The following is a 27,458-nucleotide window of genomic DNA, read 5'->3' as shown; positions in this document are numbered from 1 at the left end:
AATTTGGTTTATGGAACGCAAGATCCTTGACGAATAAAGTCGATGCAGTGTCAACTCTGATCATAGATAATGATATTGATGTGTTAGTCATCACTGAGTCATGGCTTTCAGGTGACCAGAGGGATGAGCCTACCCTTGCTGAATTGAAATTATCCCTTCCAAATTTCAATATTATCAATCATCCCAGAAAGACATCTAGAGGAGGTGGTATCTGCGTCCTGTATAGGTCTGCTGCGCGTTGTGTTGTCAATGACACACACAAATTTATGTCTTTTGAACTGCTAGATTTCACGATTCATCTCACTTCTTCATCTACTGTTCGGGTTTATTGCATTTATCGCCCACCCCATTCCTCTCGTCACACCTTTACCAGCAACGACTTTCTTGATGAGTTTTTAACTCTCCTCGAGAGTGCTGCTGTTGATGCTCATCCAACCATTCTTCTTGGTGACTTTAATATACATGTAGATGATTCTGCTGATAGTTTCGCTCAGTCTTTTCTCAATGCCGTCGAAGCCTTTGGGTTTCATCAACATGTTAAGGGTGCCACTCACCAAGCAGGCCACACACTTGATTTAGTCTTTAGTAGGAAATCTGAAGATATTATTTCCCATATCACTGTATTGCCATCTTTGCCATCTGATCACTCCGCCATTCTTTCCGCCATTAATCTTAAAGGCCCACCAAATCCTAGAAGGAAAGTAAGCTTTAGAAAGCTTCGCAATGTTGACACCAACTCTTTCCGCCAGGATATTAAACAGGCTTTGTTGACTTCCCAGTGTACATCTTGTCCTACAGAAGCAATTTCAATGTATAATGACATGCTGAGTAATCTGTTGGACAAGCATGCCCCTGTTAAAACCGTGACTGTGACAATTAGACCCAATGCCCCTTGGTTCTCTGATGAGGTTAGGGAGGCCAGGAGGCGTCGGCGTCGTGCAGAACGTCGCATGTTGAAGTCCGGCATGCAGACTGACATGGACCTGTATCGTCAAGAATGTGAGCTGTACTACAGTCTGATTACTGATGCAAAGTCCCAGTACCTGAGAAAAGAGATCGCCAATGCTGACTCGAAACGACTATTCAATTTCGTGAAGAAACTGTCCACCCCTTCTGACTCTGCTATTTATCCTGAACACTCATCTGACTCAGAACTGGCGCACAGGTTCAGTATATTCTTCATGAAGAAAATCGATGATATTGTGTCTTCCTTTGTATCTGACGTGAACCATTTGGAGTTATCCGTCCAGGCTCCTGAGAACTCTTTGAACTGCAACCTGAGCGAGTTTAATCCAGTCACTGATGAACAGCTTCGACGTCTCATCATGCTATCTCCACCAAAATCTTGCAGTCTGGACCCTCTTCCAACTTGGCTGCTCAAAGAGTGCCTTGATGAGCTGCTTCCGGTTCTAAAACACATCATTAACACATCATTGTCATCGGGTATAGTTCCAATACCTTTCAAGACATCTCTTGTTTCCCCTCTGTTGAAGAAACCGAACCTAGATCCCGATGTCCTGAGCAATTACCGACCAATTGCCAATCTGCCATTTGTGAGTAAGCTTCTTGAAAGGATTGTGTCTACACAGTTAATGTCTTATGTTGACAGTAATCATCTGCTTCCTACAAACCAGTCAGCATACCGCAACCTCCACTCAACAGAAACTGCCTTGTTGAAAGTGCTCAACGATCTCCTTCTTGCTGTCGACAAGGGCAATGAGGCTGCTCTTCTTCTTCTTGACTATTCGGCTGCGTTTGACACGCTCGACCACACGTTGCTACTACAACGACTTAGTAATGACTATTCCATCACAGGCACTGCCATCCAATGGATCAAGTCATATCTTCAAGATCGCAGACAGAGGGTGATAATCAATGGGACCTGGTCACGTCCTAGTCCTATCAGCTGCGGAGTTCCGCAAGGATCCGTTGCCGGCCCCCTTCTTTTTCTCCTCTATACAGGTCCACTCACCAGAATCATCAATTGTCATCATGGAGTCAACTACGCTATGTATGCTGACGACACTCAAATTTACATAACTATGTCACCTGGCGATAGGATTGCTGCTGTTAATTCACTGAGAGAATGTCTCAACGACATCAAAACCTGGTCCACTGCCAACAGACTCCGTCTGAACGAAGACAAGTCTGAACTCATCCATTTCTCTTCACAGTTTAGGAGCACAGTTCCTCTACCAGATCTAACTACTCGGGATGGGATTATTAAGGTCTCTGACTGTGTTAGAGACCTTGGCTTTACTTTGGACAAACACTTAACTCTTAAACACCATATCACAAACATTTGTAAGTCCGCATCATGGGGTATTTTCAAAATAGGGAAGATCAGGCGTCTGCTTGATCAATCATCAGCTGAGCGGCTCGTCCATGCCTTCGTCTCCTCCTATCTGGACTACTGCAACTCCCTCCTTGCCGGCCTCCCTCTTTCTCACATATCCCCTCTCCAACGTATCCAAAATTCAGCCGCTAGATTAGTCTCCCTTAGTAGGAGACATGACCATATATCTCCTGTTCTCCGCTCACTCCATTGGCTTCCAGTACATTCCCGTATTACTTTCAAGATCCTACTTCTGACGTACAAAATCACACGTAATCTTGCACCCATATATCTTCAAAACCTAGTCTCTCTCCGCTCCTCCTCTTCTGCCAGACCCCTCCGTTCATCTTCCTCTCTCCAATTACTTCATGGCCCACGTACAAAAACCCGTTATGGTGACCGAGCCTTTTCTTCCATTGCTCCCACTCTTTGGAATAAACTTCCTCTTTATATTCAGAATGCCTCATCTGTCGAATCATTTAAAATTCTTCTTAAAACTCACCTGTTTAATCAGCTGTAATATATATATATATATATATATATATACATATATATATTTTTTTTTTTCTGGAGGCGCACACAGTTATCAATTATTGTACCATTGTATCACATGTATTTTTCTTTTCTTTTCTTTTCTTTCTTCTTCTTTTGTTACTGTTAACGTTAATTTTGTTAATGTTATTGTGTTTTCTAGTCTATTTGTATGAGTAGCAAAGTGCGCTTAGAAACGTCAGTATGAAGCGCCATATAAATGCAATTATTATTATTATTATTATTACACGTAATTATTGTGTGTGTCTCATGGTTCCCAACAATTCCATTAAATTCCTCGGACATTTCCAATATTTTCACTGGATGGTAAAAAAAAAGAAAGAAGTTTTGTATTTGTTTTGTGAATAACCTTTCCTTTTCTTCAATGCAAATGTTCCCTTCATGCTCATAAACGATTGTCCGAAGCAAAAACCCACAGTTGTACGAAAAAGGAAGATATATGGTATGTACATACCGACTGTTACTTTCACTTGCTGTGTTTTGTTGGTTTAGATGGATGTACACTATACGTATAATTTCATGTAAAGTTTGTGAATTGCAAATATAATGTAGCTCATTAATTGTTCTATACTCTAATTTTATGTTTTTATTGTAAGCTGAATGTAATTCAGCCTCTTGGCTGCTATTTTTAGTCAATAAATCACACCTAATTCCTAGAGATATGAGAAGATTTTGCAGTAAAAAGGAAAGATTTGTTGATGTTTCAAAGTAAAAACCAAGTCAGATCAAGACACAAAGTCAAACAAGTGTGTAAAAACACAAAAAAATGTATTTATTCAGCATGTTTGTATTCAGCATGACTTTCAACATGATGGTCCATACAAACAAAAAAGAAACAAATTTTGTATGACGGTAGCTTTCTCGTTTCCTGTATTGTAGGAAGTAAATGTCCGTTTCCAAGGTGATTTGTGAAAAGCAGGACAAGAAAATTAGCTACCAACACAACCTTTCTATATAAAAAGAACAATGAAACGCCTTTCCTTCCTTTGACACGTTGAAATAGGTAAACGTGTTTTTACGTTGAGTAAAAGGTTATTTATACTCAAATTTTCCTTGTCATTATTACGTCAGACCAAGTCTGAATCAAGAAATCGGCTACATCCAAAATCTCGTCTTATACGTTTACAAAGAGGTACAGTGTACTTTACCTCACGAGATTTCTATACAAAATAAAATGAAATACAATGAAATAAAATGAAATAAAATAAAACAAAACAAAATAAAATAAAATAAATCAAAATAAAATAATGATGATAAGAAAAAATCCTATGGACTACTACCATGAAAATCGGGAGAACAATTTCGTTGAAGAAAGTTTGCAAGAACACTTAAAGTAAACCCATGCACAGGACCGGAGAAAACGTGTCAATTTGTCAACAAAATAAATAAGAAAATAAAAATTCTGAACTTTTACGAAGCCATGATTTGTCGCTTTAGGCAATGTCGATATACGCGAGGTCCACTTTACAGTAGTACAAGTATGTTACATGTACATACACACATACAATGTATATACAGTATTGGAATACACAGATACAATGCATAGAAGCAAACATATTGGATTTCATTGGAAACACTCTCATTACCGGACTTCTATAATTTAATGGGCATCTAAACGTTATAGCTGCTACACAGCAATGTCGATCCACTCCTACAGTTCCTTGAAATAGTCGAAGGTTGTTATTTAACTACAGCTATAATATAACTGAGGACAATGTTTTGTTTTGATTTTCTAGGACAGCATGACACACATAGCTTTCTGTCACGTTCCAGCTTACAGAAGAATGGCATTGCCTGTATTCATATTGAACATGAACGCACAAGACATCTGCTTTAAAAAACAAGAAACAAAAAAACAAAAAACAAAAAACAAAAAAACTATCAACAAAAAACAAAAAACAAAACCACCTGATAGAACCTGTTTACAACATCCTTCAACAGCAAGTTATGTCCCTAATGGAGAGACAGTGAATATAAGGTCGTTAGTGTCAAAGATAAAGAACTACATCGTGTACATCTTGTTGTGCAACCTTGTGCATTTGTCACGGCTATCCATAAGACAAAGATGAAACCATCCCACACCCTTATTCTCAAATGATTATAACTGATCTTTCTATATTTATCCCATTACATCCTCTGATCCTCTGATAAATAAAATACATTGTACGTGTATTTGCCTCTTCGCATTTAAAATGTATGCCGTTAGTGACTTATTTTATTTCTCTATTGTAGCGAGATTTTGCTATTCATACATGTATCGTGAAAATTCTTGCGGTCATGACTTTATCGCAAATAAAATGCTTCGCATGTACAAGGGGAACTCGTTATAACAAACTGCTTGGGAACACTTAAATTTCCTTGTTATATCGGGTATTTCGGTGTATCACGGATTGAAAACAAACGAATATAACAAGCATGGGACTTGCAAAATATACGCTGTTATCATATCACGCTATATTCGACACCATTATAACGAGGTTCCTCGATTTATATTGTACATGTACATTGTACAACCACAAACCAAGTACGCGATGGCTGTCCTGCGTACATTATCAGCGACATAGCGGAGTGATGAATTAATATACAACTGCATGTATTGCAATTTATGTACGTGTACATCATAATTATGTACTTTGCCGCAGTGGCAGTGGCATTCTATACGGAGAACAGGTTTTACGATCAGAATACAGATAATTGAATACTCATGCATACATTTAATAGACTGTAGCAAATCAAACATGCAGCCATCACCGTCACTAGGATTAGTAGAATAACCAATATATCACCGTATATTTCACAAATGTCATATACTCGCGAGAGCATATTCCACAAAATTCATACTTGTCAAAATCCAAGCCCTGCTTGTGAAATTTTCACCTCTCATGACAGTACTACATTGTATCTTGAATAAAAACACGTATTTCAAAAGGTGCATAATGAACAACCTCATAGGCAGAATACATTTGACTACTTCATATCATTAACATAAAAAAAGTGCTAATCATACACACAAGTATTGAAGTTTGATAAAAAGTATTTGTGAAATATATAGATACAACATAAAACAATGGTCCTTAATCAACACTGATAGGTAAAAGAAAAAATACCGGCTTGAATAAAAAGAGAAATCCCTAAGGAGGGGGAAAAAGACACGTATACACATATGCTTATTCCAGCTACATTATCAAGAAATGTACATGTAAAATATTTAAACAAAGATCCCAAGTTATTATTCAAGAGGTATACTAATAAATACAGCATAAAATGTTGTCATATTCAGCCTCTGATGTATTCAGACATTTCTCTCTTTTTTTTATAGGCAGTACATAATAATCTTGGGTACTTCATTCAATGACAAGCTCACCTTCATAAACATAATGATTGAGAGAATGCAGCAATATTAGTACAGTAGAACACATCAGTGAAAGTTTGAGGAAAATTAGACAATCGATGCAAAAGTTATGAATTTTTAAAATTTTTGTGTTGGAACTGTTGGATGAGGAGACTACTACAGCTTGTGATGTCATATGCGTACAACAGTATAAAGAAAATGTAAAGAAAATTCAATATATTTTCACTTTTTTCGCATAATAAAAGAGCACTTGACTTGCCTCTTTCTAAAGGCAGGGGGAATAATATTACCCATAACAGTAACAAGTCAAGGGAATTTGTACTTTTTTCAAAAGATGAAAATTTGGGATATTCTCTTTATATTTTCCTGATATTGTTGTACTCATGTGACATCATATGCTGCAGTAGTCTTCTCATCCAGCAGTGACTGAACAAAAACGGATTGTCTGATTTTCCTCAAACTTTCAATGATGTATTCTACTAACATTGCTACATTCTCTAAATCCTTATGTTTATGAAGGTGAACTTGTCCTTTAACCAATGGCATAATTGTCACAAGAGTAATTACGGTGTGTCCCAGCTGTAAGAACTACTGTAGTACTCCATATTGATAAATACACTGTATGGTACATGTAGATACAGCCGTACACTGTTAACACACACACACACACACACACACACACACACACACACACCTTAACATGATCTTACAAGGACGAAATAAACATGAAAAGCAATATACTTTAAGAAGTGAAAGCGGAGGAGTGAAATTCTGACGGCCCATCCGTCTACTATCACAAAGGCATACATATTTATAGCATGAATGAAAAGTACTCAAGTGGACATTAAAACGCAACAAAGACGTATCATAAAGCAGGATTGGCACGCAAGGATGCATAGGCGGATTGTTTGCAAATATTATAAGCTTTTACAGTTGCGCTGTAAATCACATAAATGATATTGCCATTTTGGCAATCGTAGGCGATGTCGTAGAGGAATACAATGTATCGCCGGAGACAAAGGATTCAAACTTCAACTGAAGGGTCGTCAGAAGTTTATGGCAACTCGGATCTAAGTGTACTCAAGAACTGTTGAGTACTAGAAATCGCTGAGTCCCGTCACCAAGCAATGTACTGTGTACACTGTGCATAAAATGCGACATAATCACACACACACGGTCACATGATTACATACGTGTAACTGTACAATTTCTCTGCTTGTCTGTCACGAAATCTCACACTTCAAAAGCGTCAACAATCTGAATTAACTTTTGTGTATGAAATAGGAAATAGGAAGAACATCAACAAAATATTGTCCAAAGAAGATTACATACCGGTATATACATAATGTGCAAAAAAGATGATTGTCAAAACGTGTCTGACACCTATTTACGGTATGTCCTTCCACCTATAATTCTATCTAAAATATATGTATTCACGTCACAGCAACGATGCGGCCATTTAGAGCAAGAGCAAATTTCTTTTCAACCTCCACCATGAATGAAGATTGGGTCAAGTCATAATGTGCACGACTGATAGAATCTCACTTGTATGCATGCCCAATGGTGAAACGATTGGCTAGCTTCTTACAAACAACATGGTCCAACTTTGCAGGCAACTTTATTGGCTGACTGAAATTAATACCCCTTATATATCATATTTGTGATAGAGATCGTAGGTTGAGTTCACTGACCAAGAAAATTTGAGACTTCTTCATGTAAAAACTCACTCATCAGAGTGCTTGATATCGCGGTGAATGACGAGGGAGATATTTTTGTTTTCAACCAATTTGATTTACCTTTTCTAAGCCAACTCTCAGTTGAGACCGAAATCTTAGCATTACTGTTTGGGGGAATTTACCACGACCAATGGGGCAAACTATCACTACAAACTTGTTCTTCACCTCCTCCCAGTGTTTAACAAAAGGTCAAAGGTCAAATCAATGCAAAAGTGCATCTGCCCCTCCTCACTTCCTTTTAAAATCGGAGAGAGAGGAAGGTTTGTCTGGGCGTGGCTGTGATTCACCCACCACCACTGGGTATACATGCTACTGTATGCTACATGGGGAAAACCAGATCCCACAAGAAGATTGACAAGCTCAAGGAGTTAGGGTAAGTTTCACTCTCGGGGTGATGAATGCAGATGAGGAGAAATTACGGAGCACAAAAGCTTGTCTTTTGACGGTGCTTCCCTCTACCATTTACTGAACAGTCACTGTTGCTAAGTTTTCAAAGTGTATATAGCACCAAATACAATTAACCCATAGAAAATTTGATTTGTAGGCCGACACTTATAGAATTTCTACTTTCAAAACTGAAGGACAAAAATCAAAGTTCAAAAACAATGTGACATCCTAGTTTGTATCTCTTTGCTCTGTATCATTGTTGTCTCCTGTCACATAAGATTGTATTCATCTATTCGAGAGTAGCAGATACTCTTAATGGATAAGTACACTCCTTCAAGAGGGCATTGTGGCTTCATGGTCAGACATTAAATACTTGGATATTTCTCTTCCATCAAACTCTAGTCACATTAAATGAAGCATTGGATGGCACAATAGGAAAGTTTGTATATCTTCAAACTTTTTTTTTACTCTTGAACTTTCAAGACTATACAATTTGTGTGCAATCTAAGTGGTCTGTAATTTTAATAGTTTCATTTTCAGTGGTTAAACAAACATCATCATATATATGATTGAGTCGTGTGTGAAAGAACTAATTGTTTGATTCTTCCCACACTATGCACTTGTAGTATTCTACCATGGCACTACTTTCAGCAAAGGATACATTTCTATTCTGCCAGAAAATAACAAAAACGTGAAGCGCTTGTAGTATCCACTTGAATACCACTGAAAGAAATAGTTACATCATCATCAGCCCCACCTATGTCTGGTCTTCCTTCTCACTACTCATCATTCCCACATCAAGACACATTGCACGGTCTAACCCCTACCTTGCCCAATGAACTCACATACATCGTTGACCACTTTCTTGTATAAATACATAACCATAACACTTTTCCTCCTTATTCTAATACAACTGAATCATTATTTGTACATATATCAGAATGGTTCATGAATACAAACACTTATCCTTCCAATTATAAATGCAGATACTCCTCAGTTATATTGTCTCTTTAATCTGTGTCTCTCCCCGAGATACCAAAACAGCGCTCTGCTGATTTGCATTCTACAGTGTAAGATCAAACTATTTAAAGTCCTGTCCGTTGTCAAGAAAGGCAAATCAAAGCAATCTCATTCAGTAGTTAGCTCTTCACTTCTGCAACTTTCTATCCTTGACTCATACCTTTACCTTGGTATACAATGTGGCTAATACACATAGATAAAAATACAGATATTGAGGATGGACTGGTCTTGTTCAATGACAAGTTGAATTGATTAACTAGTGCTATCTCAATATTCATCGCTAAAGTGCCCGGGTCAGAACCTTCCTTTCTTGGAAGTGATTTGTTTCGGACTGCAGCACCGATTCAGTTTGATGCTTTGATCTTTAGAATTCTTTGCCCAGTTAATGATACTGACTAAATCTCCATGATGCAGGCAGGCTGATATCGGGGTTCCCTCTGGCATGTGTCTACGTCGACTTCATTTGCTCTCACAATATTTCTGACAAATTCATTATTCTAGAGCTAAGTTGCTTGTTTGAACTTCCGAGGCAAACAATCTTCCTCATAGGTGCATTTTAGAAATAAAAGTACATGTAATTTAATGTTCTCTAATATGGAAATAGAACTACCCATCACCTTATCCGACTGAGACCTGTGGTTCAAACCAAGGTTCCCTTGCAGATGGTCTGTATCTAGGCATTACTGTCATTGCCATTACTGAATGTGGCTACTTTTTCTGCCACTAAGTTGTTTGGGATCCTACCAAGGGATCTCCGAGGTGGCTTCTTTTCCTTGAGGGGACTCCCCACTTTACCTTTAAGCTTTGCTGTTACACCCATCACTGTGCCTGGTGACACTCCTTTGTTTTCCTTCCCTGGGGCATAAGCCCTACTGCTATGAAGCACCAAAATCTGGTTATCACCAGTCTTAGGTGACGAGAGATTGCCCTTGTGTTTGGGGCTATGGGGTTTTGATTTGCTGAGGGGATTATAGCACTGCTCATTCTGATTCTTTACAGTGAGTATGCCTACTTTAGGGCTGGGGGACTTTTTGCTTTCAATTTTGACATCTAAGCTGGGATTCTTTGGATGTGTTTGGACTGATTGATCATCAACATTCAATTCCTCATGACTCCCCATTAGTGTTGAATGCTCAACAGAACTAATCTTTTTCTCAGACGAAGCACTTCCCTTGATACTTAAAACCCGCTTAACGTTTCCCTTTAAGGCCATTCGTGGGCTACTTCTTGCCTTGACCGGAACTTGTATGTCATTTACTTCATCTGAATTGACATTCATCTTTTGATGTGACTTGCCCACACTGCCTGGAGTCTTTGACAGGGCTGGCTGAGGAGAGGCAGGAGCGCTTCCCTTCAAACTCCGCACTCTCTTGAGGCTTGCCCCACCCTGAACCTTGACCCCACTCTGGTGCGGTCTGACCAGGGGACTGGCGTGACCATCGACCTTCCTGTGGGACTGACCAAAGATGGCAGAGTGTGGTGACAGGGAGGCAAGGCCACGGGGCACCCTTCTAATGTGAGGACTCGCATCTCTGCCTACAGGAGGAGTAGAGATGGAATTAGAAGGAGTATGGGCGGAGTTTACTCCCTCGCCTTTTGATGCATGCCTATCATCTCTGCATTTGAATCCATCACTTCTTGTGAAGTCCTTAGATGCTGCCATGGCATCAAATGCTTCCAAGCTCCCTGCCTCACTCATACCAGGACCTTTCTTAACCTCATACTTCTTGCTTCCGAGATTGGATGCAGACCCCACCTTGCTTTGATCTGTGTCAAAGCAGTCAGATTTGCAAGATTTCATACCTGGAGGACATTTTTGACCAGGGACATATTGCATCTCCTTCTTTTCTTGCAAAAATACTTCCTTTTCTCCAACATCTACAAACCCTTCATCAGTTTCACCCAAGAGAGGCTGGCAGTTCACCCCTTTCAATTCATCAATTGACTCTAGATCCCCATCTAGAGCCTCACAGGGAACAGGTGTGGCAATTTCTGTTTTGGCTTCACCATTTTGCCTTCCTGCACCTGACACAGACACAGAGTATGGGTTTTGAGGCTGCTTGTTTTGGTACATCAATTCTCGTCTATGTGATGGTTGGGTATTATTAGCAGTGCAAGGCTTGAGAGGAAACAACGAAGCACTGTGAATGCTTCCTTTGAGGGATGGGTTTATGACACTTTCAGTTTCATAACCTTCATGATGTTTGCTAATAAGTCTTGCACTGTCATTCATTACACCATCTGTCATGTTACCAGTCACATGACCACTTCCTTCAGCCCCTTCCCCTGTCAGGTGGTCTGTGGCTGGATATTGGGTATGATTTTCAGTGATACACATCTTTTCAGGTACATAAATTTTCTTAACTCTTGGGCTTCTAAACTTTGGTGCATGCTTGCTTTCTTTTGTTTTGGGGACAGGAGTGATATTTGATATTTCCTGGTTGCTGGAAAGAGATTGTTCTGGGTGTTGTTCAGTGGTTAGTGTTCTCTTATCTTTGCAAGATGAGTTTAGGCTTTCCTCTATCTTCTTTCCAGTAGTGAAAGTTAGTGCAGGTTTTGGGCCTCCGTCAAACTTCAGTTGCCTCTTGGAATTCCTTCTTGGCTTTTCTATTCCGAGGATGTCCTCATATATCTTCTGAGCATCGTACGCTGTCATGATGCGGTTTGGTGAATCTACAATTTCTGGCATCCGGGGCAATGCTGGGGAAGAATGCATTGGTGGCTCTCCCATGGGAAGTCTTGACACCCCCTCATCAGCAGAGATGGTTTTCTGCTTCACTGATTGGTGAGTTGGAGAGTCTGTGGCATGGACTGGAGTCTGGTTGTAGAGGCTTCTGTGGGACCTCGACAAGTCACCAGGTCCGCAGATGGCGCTGTGGATGGACTCATCACCTATCATGAAGCGAGCCTTCCGGTCGTCAAACCTCTGCACCAGTTCAGATCCGAAGCCGGAGATGTCGCACCTAATCGAGCGCATGAGGGAGGTGTCACTCAAAAAGGTGGCATTCTGGGCAGCGGCCAACTCCTGTTGTTCCACAGTTACACAGATGTCACTCTCAGTTTGCCTATCTTGAGGATTTCCAATGTCAACCTCTTGACCCTGTGACCTCTTACCTCTTTGACCTTGACCTCTCCATGACCCCTGCTTGTGGGAATTCCCCACACCCACCTCGCAGTCAAGGTCCCCTTCCACATGGATGCTTGTTGCCGATAAGGGTCGAGCAAGGGGACTGTCGGCCTCGTTGTGGTTGATGTCGGGGCGACGCGGTTGCCGTGGAGACGGGCTGCGACCGTGAGGGTAGAGCTCGGGGGAGAAGAACCCAGACAGACTGGATTGTCTGGATGCTGGAGGAATGGTTTCAAGAGATCCTGGGATATCCTTCTCTCCGGACAGTCCACAGAAGCTGGGATCCTTACTCGGGTGGAGGAAGCGATAGTACAAGATCATGCTCACCACACCTGGGGGATAAATCATTTTACAGAAGAAACACTCTTCTCAGTTAGAAACACAAAAAAAGACCTTACAGAAGCTCTTTGCAATGATTTTATAGTCTAAACGATAAAGATGTGTGGTTACTTCTAGCTTTGCGAGACAATACAATATAATACAATCGGATCATTTATATAGCGCTCTTGCAAGGTCAATGACTGGTTTGACAGCACGCATGTGTGCATCTATCACAAGCTACACAGTATCTTCATGTACACTGTCTTTTAAACCACATGTTGTTTCACACATATAAGAAAGAAAAGCAAGTCAAATTTGCTATCAATTGATTTAGTATGTATCAGATGTAAAGACTTCATTTGAAGAGTTTTTCTTTCATGATCAATTAACGATATCTCTACAGGATATTCAACTGAGTGCAATTATCCATGATCAGGATACAGTCACACTTGCTCATATAACAGCAAATCAAGGGAAAAGGTGACCTTTATAAATAGGGGCCGCACTACCTAAGACAGCATGGCAGCTAACATGACTTTATAATGAAGCACAGTCATGTTCCAGTACTACCTATTATTGACATTTATACACACACAAGCAAAAAAAGAAAGGATAAGAAAAAAGAACCAGACCCACACAATCACATATACGCAAATGGTATATTGGAAGTTGTTGTTTAGTGTCTTGCACTCTAAGTTAATAATCTGGATATCCTAAAATGAAAGCAATTTGATCCGTGGGAAAATGAATACTGACTATAAAGTACACAGACAGACATGGCACACTCGGGAGTCTAGTGTCTGCTATCATACGTAACAATGTTAACAATGTGATCTAAGAGTTTGTAGGGACCAGCTGTCTACAGGTGGCCACTGGGACAGGTTTGACCATCATAAGACATGTCATACACATGATTGAACTGTACAGGGAGCACAGACAGAGCCCCCCCCCCCCACCCCCAATGCTACTTACCCACTGCAAATCCACCAAAGACGACAGAAAAGCCCACGGTGACGTACCACTGGCCGATGGTACGAAAGTTAAACCACACAGCTAGAAGGGCGGAGTCCTCCACCAGGAGAATGGTGTAGAAGACCAGCACCCGGAGACGGGAGCGCCCCTCCTTCAGGTTGAAGAAGCAGAAGATGTAGATGACGCTTACCACTGCATTGAAGAGGCGCTCCTCCGCCCAGGTGGAGCAGAAGTCTGTCTGTTGGAGGTGTACCCAGGTCATCATACCAAGCCAGTGGAGAGCTGCAGTTCAGATATGAACACTTAATATTACCTGGTATTCATCTCTTTCAAAACAGTCAAATATCACTGATAATGCATTATTTCTCTACACAGGAAGGCCCAGCACACAACCACACTTACCAAGCTTTCCATTACAAAATTGTTGTCAATGGGTTGAAAGTGCTTTTCTAATATTCCATATATGTGATAGCATTCAAACTGATCACTGCAAGGGGTAGGGACAACGTAAAGTCTCTCTCTTTTTGTAAAGCCCTAATTTGATAAAACATCGTATCTCTGTTTCTGCACTTTTGAGATACTAAAGGGAACTGATTTTCTAGTTTTTGAAAGACTTGAATCACTTGTGCACCAGGCCACTTTGACTTACATCTATACTTTTTTTCTTCTTGTTTTATTTTATCAAATGTTTACCACATGTAGGTCATGAAATTCTTCTAGTATCTGTTGAGTTCCTTTTTTTTTGCAACAAATCAGGGGGTGTTTTTGTGTGTGTGTTTTTTTTAATCAAAATTTCACTAAACACAAATTTATGAATGCAACACTCAGGACTGTTGTCACCATTTTTAGCAAGCAGAGCCCCATCCCTCCAAAAAACAACAACTAACCAACTAAACAAACAAACACACAAAAATGACAAAACAAAACAAAAACAAGAAAAAGAAACAAAGTCTCTGCCATGACTTTGGAAAAAAGACATGAAAACAGCTTTAACTAGAAATGTCGCTACAGCGACTGGTTATACCCCTGCCCAACAACATTTCATAAGCTTTGGTCAAAAAACTGAGGAAGTAGTTAAATCCGCAAGATCTTTCCTTGATCTTCTGCCATTAATATGCCGTTACCATGGCAACGTACTTTCGGGTACTGTTGAAAAATGCGTCTTGCACATCTACAACCAAAGGCACACATCTGTACCAAGTTTCATGGAAATTGGGCAAAAACTGAGGAAGTAGTTTGCAACACAAAATTTTCCATCATTTTGGCTCATAATATGTGAGCTGTTACCATGGCAACATACTTTTTGTCACTGTCAAGAAATGTGTCATGCTGACCTATATCCTAAGACAAACATTCAATATGAATTCCATGAGAATTGGAAGAACACTGATGAAGCAGTTTTGCCATGAAGCATTTTGCCCTATATTTTACCAATAACATGCCGTTACCATGGCAACGCACTTTTTTGCCACTGCGGAAATATGTGTCTTGCACATTAACATATTCAAATGAACATCTGTACCTAATTTCATAAAAATTGATAAAAAACTGTGGGAGGAGTTCGCGACGCAAGATTTGTACCCATTTTTGCCTATAATATGCCGTTACCATGGCAACGTACATTTGGGTACTGTCAAAAAATACGTCTTGCACATCTACAACCCAAGGCACACATCTGTGCCAAGTTTTATGGGAATCGGTTGAAAACTGAGGAAGTAGTTCGCGACGCAAGATTTGCAACGGACCGACCGCCCGACCGTCCGCTGATTCCTATATACCCCCTTCAAACTTCGTTTGGCGGGAGTATAATTACCAGCGAGTAACCCGTTGAGGACAAGTTGAATTTGCTATAACATGCATTTTCACAGACACCTGCCCGAGCATACTCAGGACTAGTCTTTAACAGGTTAAAGGGATGGCATAGTATTGGTTGAGGTGAGGTTGCCAGCTTTTAGTTTTTTGTGAGATACTGATAGAAACCATTTTATAAAATTTTAAAGAGCATGCAATTCTGAAAGGACTTCAAAGTTTGTTTGATGAAAATTGGAATTTGAAATGGCTGAGATATTCAAAAACATAGCAAAACAAAGCAATCTGAATAAAATGTGGGTCCCAAGGATTGCTTTGTTTTGGGTATCTCAGCCATTTCAACACCAATTTCTATCAAATGAACTTTGTATTTCTCTTAGAATTATATGCTATTTCATATTTCATAAGAGGTTTCTCATTATCTCCAAAAATTGTCAGCAAAAATAGTTGGAAACCTGAAGCCCCATCTCAACCAAAACTGTAACATCCCTTTAAAAGATGGGCACAGCCTTTGATTATTCACCACTTACCAAGGACGAGAAAGATGTAGCCCTTGAAGACGGAGGCGAACAGGACCAGGGCCGCGACACGAGATGAGATCATTCCGATCCTCCAGACGGTCTGAAGGACCAACCCTGGCCAGGACACTATCTTCTTGTCCCTCCTCACCTTGCGGTGGGCCCTGCTGTAGGCCCCCAAAGCCCAGCACAGGGAGAATAGGGACACCATCGCTGATGTACCTAGAGTGCACATGAACAGGAGAAAAGAATGTTAGAGTATGGCAATCCAATAACATGCAATATACATGCATGTGATTATCATCTGGAAAGAAACTTTAGAGGCACATAGAAAATGCACATTTTTCTCCACTTCAGTTGCATTACATCAGCCCTTTTATAACTATGGCTACAAGGGCAATCCTTCCAATGGGTGGAGAATAGATTAAAAAAAAAGTGTAATATCAGAGCAAACATATGAGGTAACACATGGGCTAATGTATTCACTCCCCATAGGCTACTTAGTAGAATGGCCTAAGACAGCTGGTTGACCAGTGGTACTAAAGTGCACCATCAGAGCGCTGCTGGTCTTCCATGGAGACCATTTGTATTATGTATTGTGTGACCACATTGTATTTGAGGTGGACCACTTCACAAGGTTATGCACCTGCTCTTTGCAATAAATGTATGAAATGAAATCTATTAAATGCATGGGTTGAGACTCTTTCACACACAGGAACCCCATCTTAATGTCCTGTTTTAGGGAAAGAGGTTTTTTTTTTTTTTTTTTTTTTTTTTTTTTATTACAGGGGATGGTATGATTGCACACATTTCCCTTTCTATTTGGTCTGAGAATGGAGGTTTGCTGTCTGGCATACTTTACTGACATGTAGCGATGTGGCAAGGAGGAATCAATGAATGACGCCAATCGCCTGTCCACGGTTCCAAACATTTCAAGAAAACAAAATTCCCTGATTTTTCCCTGGATGAAGTCTCAAAATTCCATGATAATTATTTCAACTCATTTCCAGTTTCACATGATTTCTATGTTGTTGCAGCAAACTATTTAATAATAGTAATAATAACTATTTCTTATTGAGCGCTTTTACAGGACCTGATCAAAGCGCTGTACATACATCAACAAACAATATTTACAAAGTATAAGAACAACATAGTTACAATTGAAATAGTTCTGTTTTCAGTTTCCTTCTAAACATTTCTTCTGAATTACATAGACGGAGTTGTTTTGGTAGAGTGTTCCAGACAACAGATCCAGCATATGAAAATGTATGTTCGAAGGCTTTGGTTTTTACTTGTGGGATTTGTAGGACTGTCTTATCATTTTGTGACCGGAGTTGATATCTGGAGGCTGTAGGGGTGGTTAGTAGGTTGGATAGGTATTGAGGAGCGGTATTCATCATGCATTTATAGACAAGAGCTAGTTTGAAATCGATACGCTCCTTGATGGGGAGCCAGTGTAACTGCTTCAGTAAAGGAGCACTCGGGGATCTTCTCTTTACACCAAGCACCAGGCGAGCCGCTCGATTTTTGGACTTTTTTGGAGTCTTTTCACATCACTGACATTCATATTTGCCAGCAGGGAATTTCCATAGTCAAGCCTGCTCAGAACTAGAGAGCGTACTGCATGGTTACATGCATCTTCTGTAAGATACTTTCGAACATGATATATGTTTCTCAGATGGAGGTTTGCTGTCTGGCATACTCTACTGACATGATCTGTCATCGACAGTATCTGGTCAAAATGAACACCTAGATTTTTTACAGTGTGTGATACATTGACAGTAGTGTTTCCAAGCTGAATGCTTGTATTTGCAGTATAAAACACTGTAATTTAAGACTAATTTATTGTACTTACGCAGACATGTAATGGCCTCTCCTCTCCCCTTACGGTCATCCTTTCCTCAGAGTGTGACTGACTACTTTTGATTTTAGGGCCAATCAAAATTCCCCCACTTTTCCCTGATTTGAGGCATTTTTGTCAAATTCCCTGACTCTGCCCTGACTGGAAAAAGGAAAATAATTTCCCCTGATTTCCCTGATGGGCTGGGAACCCTGCAATCTGCCCACCTGTCCAGAAATTCTCATCGTTGGTGGCCACCATGATGTAGAGCTGCAGGACAACCTGAGGGGCAGATTCCAGGAAGGACTCAAAGAGACGCAGCATGCACACATCGCTCTGCTGGTAGAAGAGGCGCTCGAAGTCGGCTGGATCCTTGGTCTGCCTTGCCTCCAGTCCTGTTCTGAAAGCATTGACGTACCTGCACCCCCAAAAATAGCACTGTATTAAGAAAGTCTGCAATATCAACACCAGCATACCCTGGTTGTTCACCATCATGCATGGAACAATACAGCATGCTTTATGATAAAGTTTCATAAAGATTTGGAAATTTCTCTTTTCTTTTTTTTTTCTTTTTTTTTTTTAAATCACAGTGAGCAATGTGGAAAAAGAAGACCAAAACAAGCAGTGTGGTTGACAGCTGACACTATAAACCTTTGTCAGGAAACAACTGCTGCTATCTAATTCTACTTTGGACCCTTTTTAAGTCAGTATTGGATTCAGCTCAGGAGGTGGCCTTCAAAGAACAGACAAGAAAAGCTGTGACAGACAGAGTGTATCTCCTTTGTTGATGAAATTTTGTCCTGTATTTTCGTGTCTACACTATATCTCTTGATTAATTGGTGAGCATATAATTATACTGCCCTCAGTAGATTCTATTCCAAAGTGTATTGACTGCCTGTATCAGGCAACCAAGATACTGATGCAAAGATAAAAGCAAAATATTACAAATAAAAAGTAGAAGGCAAATACCATGTTGTAACTGATTGACTAATTGCCCTACATCAACATAAATGATGTAAGGCAATTTGTAGACATCATTATATCTATTTCTATAATCTATGTGTTTTCAATCTTGAAAACGAAGTTTGCAATATTTGCTGATGAAAACAATACTCAATATCAGAAAAACCTAAAAATGATTGGCTGATCTACTGTAGTTATTCTAAAATGCTTTGATCATTAAATGAGTTGTTGTTGGTTCTAAATGAAAAATACATGTTATACGTATACATTGTAATAATTATAAACAAGGAAAAGTAGAAATTACGCGGTGCGTAATATATGTCCCCGCCGGAAGTAGCATTTAGTAGCAAAATGTACAATATAGGTAAAAAGATCAAGGTCAAAGGTCAAAGAAGTCAAAGGTCAAAATTCTATGTAGAAGTTTTGAAGCCCTCACCTAGTGCCATCACATAAAGCAAACGGAATCGAAATCGGGTTAGAAATGGCGAAGGAGTAGCATTTTGTAACCAATGTACAATATAGGTAAAAAATCAAGGTCAAAGGTCAAAGAAGTCAAAGGACAAAATTCTGTGTAGAAGTTTTGAAGCCCTCACCTAGTGCCATCACATAAAGCAAACGGAATCGAAATCGGGTTAGAAATGGCGAAGGAGTAGCATTTAATAGCAAAATGTACAATACAGGTCAAAAATCAAGGTCAGAGGTCAAAGAAGTCAAAGGTCAAAATTCTGTGTAGAAGTTTTGAAGCCCTCACCAAGTGCCATCACTTAAAGCAAACGGAATTGAAATCGGGTTACAAATGGCGAAGGAGTAGCATTTTGTAGCAAAATGTACAATTTAGGTCAAAAATCAAGGTCAAAGGTCAAAGAAGTCAAAGGTCAAAATTCTGTGTAGAAGTTTTGAAGCCCTCACCTAGTGCCATCATATAAAGCAAACGGAATCGAAATCGGGTTAGAAATGGCGAAGGAGTAGCATTTTGTAGCCAATGTACAATATAGGCAAAAAATCAAGGTCAAAGGTCAAAGAAGTCAAAGGTCAAAATTCTGTGTAGAAGTTTTGAAGCCCTCACCTAGTGCCATCATATAAAGCAAACGGAATCAAAATCGGGTTAGAAATGGCGAAGGAGTAGCATTTTGAAGCAAAATGTACAATATAGGTCAAAAGTCAAGGTCAAAGGTCACAACTGAAATTCTTTATAGAAGTTTCAAAGCTCCCATGTAGTGCTATCATATAAAGCAAACAGAATCAAAATCGGGTTAGAAATGGCGAAGGAGTAGCATTTTGAACATTTTGATCACACACGGACGCAGGGACGGACGCACGGACGGACACACGGACACACACACGTACGGAGCCCGTTTCATAGTCCCCTGCTCGAACTCGTTCGGCGGGGACAAAAATATAAACACATGAGATCTATACCACCACATACTATGCATGTATATCCATCAGGGAAAAAAAAAAACCAACAACAGCAGAAGAGATCTAATTTAGTCTCTCGTGGTTGAGATTTACCGATGCAGCGGTCCAACTTGGCAGACATGTACGATCCACTTGAAGGTGGACATGTCATCATCATTTAGATACCACCTGACGCTGAAGATCTGCAGGATGACCGATGGGATGACCGTAAAGGTAAGGGTGAGGGAGCCCCAGGTAATGTCTCCACTGACAAAATACTTGCAGGTGACAATCGAGTCTGCACAAAGATAATTTGAGGAAGAAGACAACACTTTAAAAAAAAGAAGTTAAGATGGTACTAAAGCGAAATACAATCTAATCTACACTTGTAATTAGATCAATCTAATCCACTCAGTGCCATCTCCAGCTAGTCTAACGGTGGAAAAGTGGTGTCCATTTCAAACGGGTTTAGTGAGTCTTACTACAAGAGATGGTGCAGGAATACCTTCAACAAGTTCTATTTTAATCAATGTGATGGAACCGTGATCCGTAATGTCTAAAACCTCTAGATAAAAAAACAACAACAAACACTGATATCTCCATACACAAGCACACACACACATACAAACATTCTGCCCTATACTATAGAGTCTAGGACTCTATAGTCTAATATCTATGTTGCGTTTCTCTTGCCTGTGGCCCTAGAAATCTAGAATCAACAGTCTCACCACCACTTCACTTGGACGGCTGTCTTAGTAAGTAATAGATCTGCATTCCTTGTAGATTCTACTTCACTGCTTGTCTTCAAATTTAAAGAAAAATAAAGTTAATATTCTTTCCGTTTCTACAATTTCACTAAGTTGCTAGAACCATTCTATAGATATACAATGTAGGGTCCAGGGAGAGGGTTAGGGACAAACATGAACGATGGTTTCGGTTTAGGGACTCAAAATCAGAGTAGCTTCCTTGAGATCTCTTTCTGCCTGTCTAGATTTCCACTCCAGTATGGAGCCAGAAGCCATATTGCCTTTTGGCGTAGGATTGTTTAGAGTCAATTATTAAAGAGTGGCACAGTGGCAGATCAATCCAGGGCCAGGGGGCCAGGGGAGCGCACTGTGCCTGTAGCCATCCCTTTTAATATTTTTTGTTACAATGTAAGACAAAAGAAAAATGGAGGGGGCGCGTGTGCCCACTTAAATTTTGTAAAGGCCCCCCTCCTAACTTGTTACTCCTTGCCCCCTTTTATGCCTAACGGAATATTCCTGGATCAGCCCCTGTCAAAAAAAAAAAAAAAAAAAAAAAAAAAATACCCACCTGTTATGAGATCAGCAACAAGCAATCCCATGGATACTAGTACGAAAATACCGTCAAAAACATTGAATGTGCTATCGGCAAAAGGCGACGGTGATTCTGTATCATTCTCCTTCTCTTGAGAGTCTTTGATACTTTGCTCCTCCGTCTTCTCAAACGGTCCTTCCAATTCCATTTGGGCATCTTTCTCAAGCTCCATTTCTGCAAGGATGGTCGGATGCGTTTGATGCGATATTCAATCATAACCAATAACGCGATTTCGAATTTGTAGTTCTCCCTGACCCTGTCCTGTCACTGTTTAGGAATGTGTTCCATGTGGATCTCGACCTATCAACTTCATCCAGCAAATTATGACTTTCCAGAAGAGATGTTCCAGTCAGTCCTAGCTCTACTAGTTCTAGCTTTTCTTACTCGACTCGCCGGGTAAAATCTAGGGCCGGTGGTGCGTGGCAGTCGGTCGCCGGTCGTCGTCCCGTAGGCGCGGCGCGCGGGTGGGTACGGCTGGCTGTGTAATGTGCCATACACAGTGAAGCTGCGGTTATCGCGCTTTGAACAGACCGCTGCAGCAACTGCGCATGCACTCTCAATAAAAACAAACAGGTGAATGAACTATTTCAGTAAAACTAAGCTGCATCAAAAAGTTAATACAAATTAAAGAAACATGCCATAGAACCACTTCAAATCTGAAAATACGTTCATGCTAAAAATAAAGCTAGGTTTCTTTACGATATATGTGTTATCATTTGTTTTCTTCCTTCATAAACATATATTTGAAGGATTAAAATAATATTCATTATATTTGGATATTGGGATTGGCAACGCCATCAATCCATCCTACCATCTGATGAGTCGTCTTCTGAGACAAATATGTTGTTATCAGCATATAATTTAGTTTGACTGATTTTACGTGCATGATGTAACAGCTTTATACGAGCATGAATTCAGAAGTGGAGTTCCATATCCGAAATAATTACCCCTGGGGAAAGCTTCCAGCAAATATAAAACAGGTATGACAACGTCGTCAATGCTTCAATTCAGTCCCACATATTAAAAAGAGCGTAGTGTTCTAATGTCTTTACGTGTGGATGTAGCTGGGTAGCGTATTGCGTTATACCGTTAATTGCGATGGTGGTTCAGATGTGTTTGTTGTACATTTTGTATCCTTGACTGTTGTTGTCATACAGGCCTACATGTACTATTGATCCTGAGTCTATCAAGTTTTGATAGGAGTGCATCAGTCAGTAGTGCAAGAGCTAGAGTACAACAACCTCTCCGGTCCCAACCCCCTGCCTGCTGAGCTGATGAGGTTTGTCCGCAACAACTTGGCGTATACACATGATACAACAACCAAAGGCCCAAGGGGCTGATCACAATTATCAACATTTTCACAAGCGTACAAACCGTACACTAGGGGGGAGGGGGTCAACACCCGGCATACGCTTTCCAATTTCGAAAAATGTTGATCCATATTCTCCCGATCCCGCCCATCCCGTCTGATCACTGTAAACGGGGTCTAAGATTGAAGAAGAAGGAAGAAGAATACACAAGTAGACTGAGAAGGAGAAGAAGTAGAAAAAAAGACAGAATTCAAGTAGATTTCTAGATGGAGAAGAAGAGGCGGTAGGCAAGGTGGGCAAAGAAGAAGCTAATCCCAAGGAGGTTTTTTTTTTGTGTTAAACATATAATACGGTCTCAGGGTTGTCCAATTTACGTGCTGAATGTTGATTATGCAATTTTATCATGGTTCTTTTATGACAATAAATTTATATGAGAATTATGTTTTTGTCTGCTTTATCAACAGCTGCTGGGACACTCGCCCAAGGAGTATGAAAAATGTGTCATCAGTTACAGCATCAAAAATCAGCTGCGGTACAAAGGGAATCTAAGTAAGGCTCTTGTTTCTCATTCTATTACCCTTTTCTGGTTCTTTCTCTTTAACCTCCATACTTCTCACAGGCAAACTTCTATTACCTCACCCATTCTCAATCTCATGCTCTCCCTTCATCTTCTTTTTCAAAACTGTCATTCAGTGACCCTTTTCCACAAATGTCTCAAATGATTCATCACAAATCAAGTGATTTAATTTTGATTTTAAAAATAGATAAATGTTGGGGATGCAGTCATAAGGTCCAGCTTTAAAACCCACATCAAACAGATTTGGTAATGATGTGTAGAAACGGATAGAAAGTCAAATTTCTCCCACATTTCTCTGAAAACCTTCAGTGCTCCCACATTCGATTCTTTTTGCCTGTCGGCAAAGAATGGACAGGTTGGTAATCCCCCTGTGCACAAGCAGACAAGCAGTACATCCCCTTTCCACGTTCAACTGCATGTGCCATCAAACAACCAACAATACAAAATATTGATCAAACATGAGCTATGAATACAAAGTGTAGGGTGTGCACTGTTCTTTTTTTTTTATGAATATACTACATAAGGGCACCCGAAATGGGTCAAATTGGGAAAAGGATGCTTTGGGTTTGCCTTAAACTCTTGATGGCCCGAATTCATGAAGGTGGTACAAATGAAACCATGGTTTAAACCATGGACAAAAACCATGGAGCACCAAGTGTCGCACGGAATATTTCGTTACAAATTTGGTCATTTCGTCTACAAAATGACCGTTTCGTTAACGAAATTATCATTTTGTGGACGAAATCTTCATTTAGTTACAAAATGTTGTCACTTCGTTCTAAAATAATCATTTCATCAAAGAAATGACTGATTTCGTTACGAAATATTCCATGCGACACTTGGCACTCCGTGGTTTTTGTCCATGGTTTAAACCACGGTTTCATTTGTACCACCTTCGTGAATTCTGGCCATCATGTCTGAAAAATAAACAAACAAAAACAAAACAAAACAAAAACTTTAGCATGGGCTAAGTCAAATTCATTGAACATTGTGAGAAAGAACCTTACTAGACCATGACAATGGGGCAAGTTTTATGAGTGCTACCCTGCTGCATCACCAATCGTGTCTTCATGTTTCCTTCTTATTGAATCTTAAGTTCGTCAGGTGAAGAAGGATGACAGGAAGTACTATGAGGACCTGCTCAAGTACAGCCGAGAGCACCTCATGCTCTACCCCTACCACCTGTCGGATATCACCGTCAAGGGTCTCAGAATCACCCCCTTTGCCTACTACCTGAGCATGATGCACGACATTATGTCCAGCGAGAAGAGCTACGACTCTCTTCCTAATTTTACAGCCGCAGACTGTGAGCATTTTTGTTATCATTATTATTATTAAGATGATGATGGTTATTATTGTTATTATTTTTGTTTTTTTGTTGTTGTTATTGGTATTATTATTATTATTATCATCATTTTATTGTTTTTTTGTTTGTTTTTTTGCAAGAGACTTATGGGGAGGGGGAGGAATATCAGTAAAAAGGTATAAAATGCACATAATTGAACTCACACAAGGAAAGATCAGAGTAACACAGAGAAAAAAAAAAGGGCGCTTAAACATCATGCCGTATTCATAGTGTGTACATCAAGATTATTTAGTGAATATTCACTATGTAAAATTACACAAGCAGTGATTACTTTTCCTGAAATCCTCTTATAAGAAAGTACATTAACTATGCAGAAACAAAACTTTTGGAGAGAAGGTGCACTCCAAGACTAAAACAAGACCATTCAAGCGCTTCTGTATGTTAGATGTTGTCTGAATATAGAATAGCATGCCCAGATAAATATGCTCTATATTGACTACTTTGTCTTGGTCCTAGCAAAAGCAGGAAGATGCTCTTCTGATGCCCTTTCACGAGGGATCAAACAAATTATGTCATGTTCTGTGTTTCATGTTCAGTCTAATCTATCAGGTGTCTTTTCTTTCTTTGTTACTTACTCCATTTTCTTCCAGGTTTGAGGTTACTCGGAATAGGAAGAAACCAGTACATTGACATTATGAATCAATGTCGATCATCCAAGGTAGGTACACATAGAACATAATTTACCAGCTTTTTTTTTCACTCCAGTTTTGTCATTCATACTTTGTAGATTTCTTGTAATGTTATCAATCACCATCTATGCTTTAAATGCATTAGGTTTATGTATACATTAAAATATTTGTCTTATATGGTGAAGTAGTGAACAACAGCAACAAAAATGACAGTATTGGAAGGAAATCCTAATTGACCTGCGGCTGCTGAACAAGCTATGTAAAAAAAGAAAAAAAAAAGAAAAAAAGAAAAATGAACTGGAATGGAAGAAAGTAACAAGTAGGTCTAATCATTAATTTTTTCAAGTCTTAACCAAACATAAAAACAAAAATTTTCCTTCTTGAAAAATACACTGCTGAAGAAGAAATGAGTAGAATTTAGCAATATCAGTGTGGTGCGACAAGTGTAGCTGACGTTCCATTCCACAGCCTCACAGCCAAAATAGACACCACGGTATGTATGTAACTACATTTAGTCCTCTTTTTTACTCCACGTACTGACTGATTATGCCATTTAAATGAATAGGAATATCATTGACCAATAAGAGCTTAAACTTTACAAACTTGGTGAAGATTATCAGACCAGAAAGAAACAAGTGCCTAAAAGAGATTGGTTGTGTGTGGGATATTTTATTATTAGTTATCATCAATGATTGATGAAAGGATGGTTCAAGGTGTGCTAGGATTTAACTCGAGAAAGTCCAAAGTTATGGACGAAAGGTAGCCAGTCAAAGACAAAGATTGGTTCAAGCTGTATTTTTTTTTTCTTTTTGTGATCTTTCTCCAACTGATGAAAGTTTCCTGTATCAGATATGTCATTGTATGTTCCTAACATTTTTCCCCTCATGCATCCTGTTTGCTTTATCGCTGACAATGTGTAGCCTTCTCTAAATCGGTCTGGTAGCATCCAAGTAAGTTGTGACTCTGCCGATATTGCTAGCAATGATCAGACACTAGCATCCACTGTACCCACTTCCTAATCCCCTCATAGAAATGCCTAACTCATACGATTTGTTCAATTATCTTTTTGCAAAATACTTTCTTGCTAAGACTCTCCTGATGATAGTTTTGAGTGACTTTGGCCACATCTAAAAAGTCATCTCTATTTCCAGAAGTGTTCATTGTAATAAGAAAACTTTGACTTACAGCATCCATTTTGAAACAAGTTCAGTGTCTTTCACTGTGGAAAAGGCAAATATCTGTACAGTGCACTCCCGTTATAACAAACACGGTTATAATGAAACTCCGGTTACAACAAAGTGAAAATTCAGGTCGCAACATTATCTACTCAATGTATTTTTGTTGTTTATTTGTTCGGTTATAACAAAATTTCGATATAACGAAAGAAAACTGCTGGTCCCAACGACTTCGTTATAATATGAGTCCACTGTACTGCATGAACAAATTTATACACTTGGGTGTTGGAGGCAACACTTTGGTTGAAGTGCAATATGCATGTCAAAATGGAGTTAGGCATTTCTGTGTGGCTACAAGTGTCACCTCTAATGATTTGTGTTACGAAATCAATTATTAGATGGGAATGCACCAAAAATGTGGACACAGTGACAGCAGAGATACTAGTTGAACACATCAGTGATGTTTAGATATGAAAATCTGATAGTCAGTTGAAAATGTATTGAATTCTAAAGTTTTGCTTTAATCCACGTTCCATCATTGCTGGATGAGAAGACTACCCCCCAAAAATAAAGGATATACACCTTACATGGAGAAAGAGATACACATGTTATTATTTTCATCTTTTTGCAAGCATTTTTGAAAGAACACTTGACTTACCTCCATCAGCATCCAAGTGGAATAATACCACTAATATTTTAGTAATCAATTTTGGGAAACATATATTTTGTAACC

The 27,458-nt window shown here is 39.5% G+C and overlaps 2 protein-coding genes across 2 annotated transcripts in view; one reads left to right on the top strand and one right to left on the bottom strand.

The window, feature by feature from the left end:
* Positions 1-9,511: 9,511 nt before the first annotated feature.
* LOC140233993 (uncharacterized) lies at positions 9,512-21,840 on the bottom strand. Its single transcript, XM_072314079.1, has 6 exons — positions 21,645-21,840; positions 20,445-20,628; positions 18,197-18,387; positions 16,142-16,351; positions 13,803-14,084; positions 9,512-12,841 (listed from the first exon to the last, which is right to left on the bottom strand). The coding sequence occupies exons 1-6, from the start codon at positions 21,838-21,840 to the stop codon at positions 10,056-10,058; spliced, it is 3,849 nt and encodes a 1,282-aa protein (XP_072170180.1). The 3' UTR covers positions 9,512-10,055.
* Positions 21,841-22,482: 642 nt separating this feature from the next.
* Positions 22,483-27,458, top strand: part of LOC140233677 (protein FAM91A1-like) — a 36,748-nt gene continuing 31,772 nt past the window's right edge. Inside the window, exons 1-5 of the mRNA XM_072313775.1 lie at positions 22,483-22,648; positions 23,443-23,527; positions 24,652-24,861; positions 25,512-25,579; positions 26,471-26,500. Coding sequence (XP_072169876.1) covers positions 22,577-22,648; positions 23,443-23,527; positions 24,652-24,861; positions 25,512-25,579; positions 26,471-26,500 — 465 coding nt within the window. The 5' untranslated portion in view covers positions 22,483-22,576. The remainder of the gene's footprint in view (positions 22,649-23,442; positions 23,528-24,651; positions 24,862-25,511; positions 25,580-26,470; positions 26,501-27,458) is intronic.

The sequence above is a fragment of the Diadema setosum genome, chromosome 10, assembly GCF_964275005.1.
Source record: "Diadema setosum chromosome 10, eeDiaSeto1, whole genome shotgun sequence".
NCBI classification, from domain to species: domain Eukaryota; kingdom Metazoa; phylum Echinodermata; class Echinoidea; order Diadematoida; family Diadematidae; genus Diadema; species Diadema setosum.
This window is presented reverse-complemented; position numbering and strand designations above follow the sequence as displayed.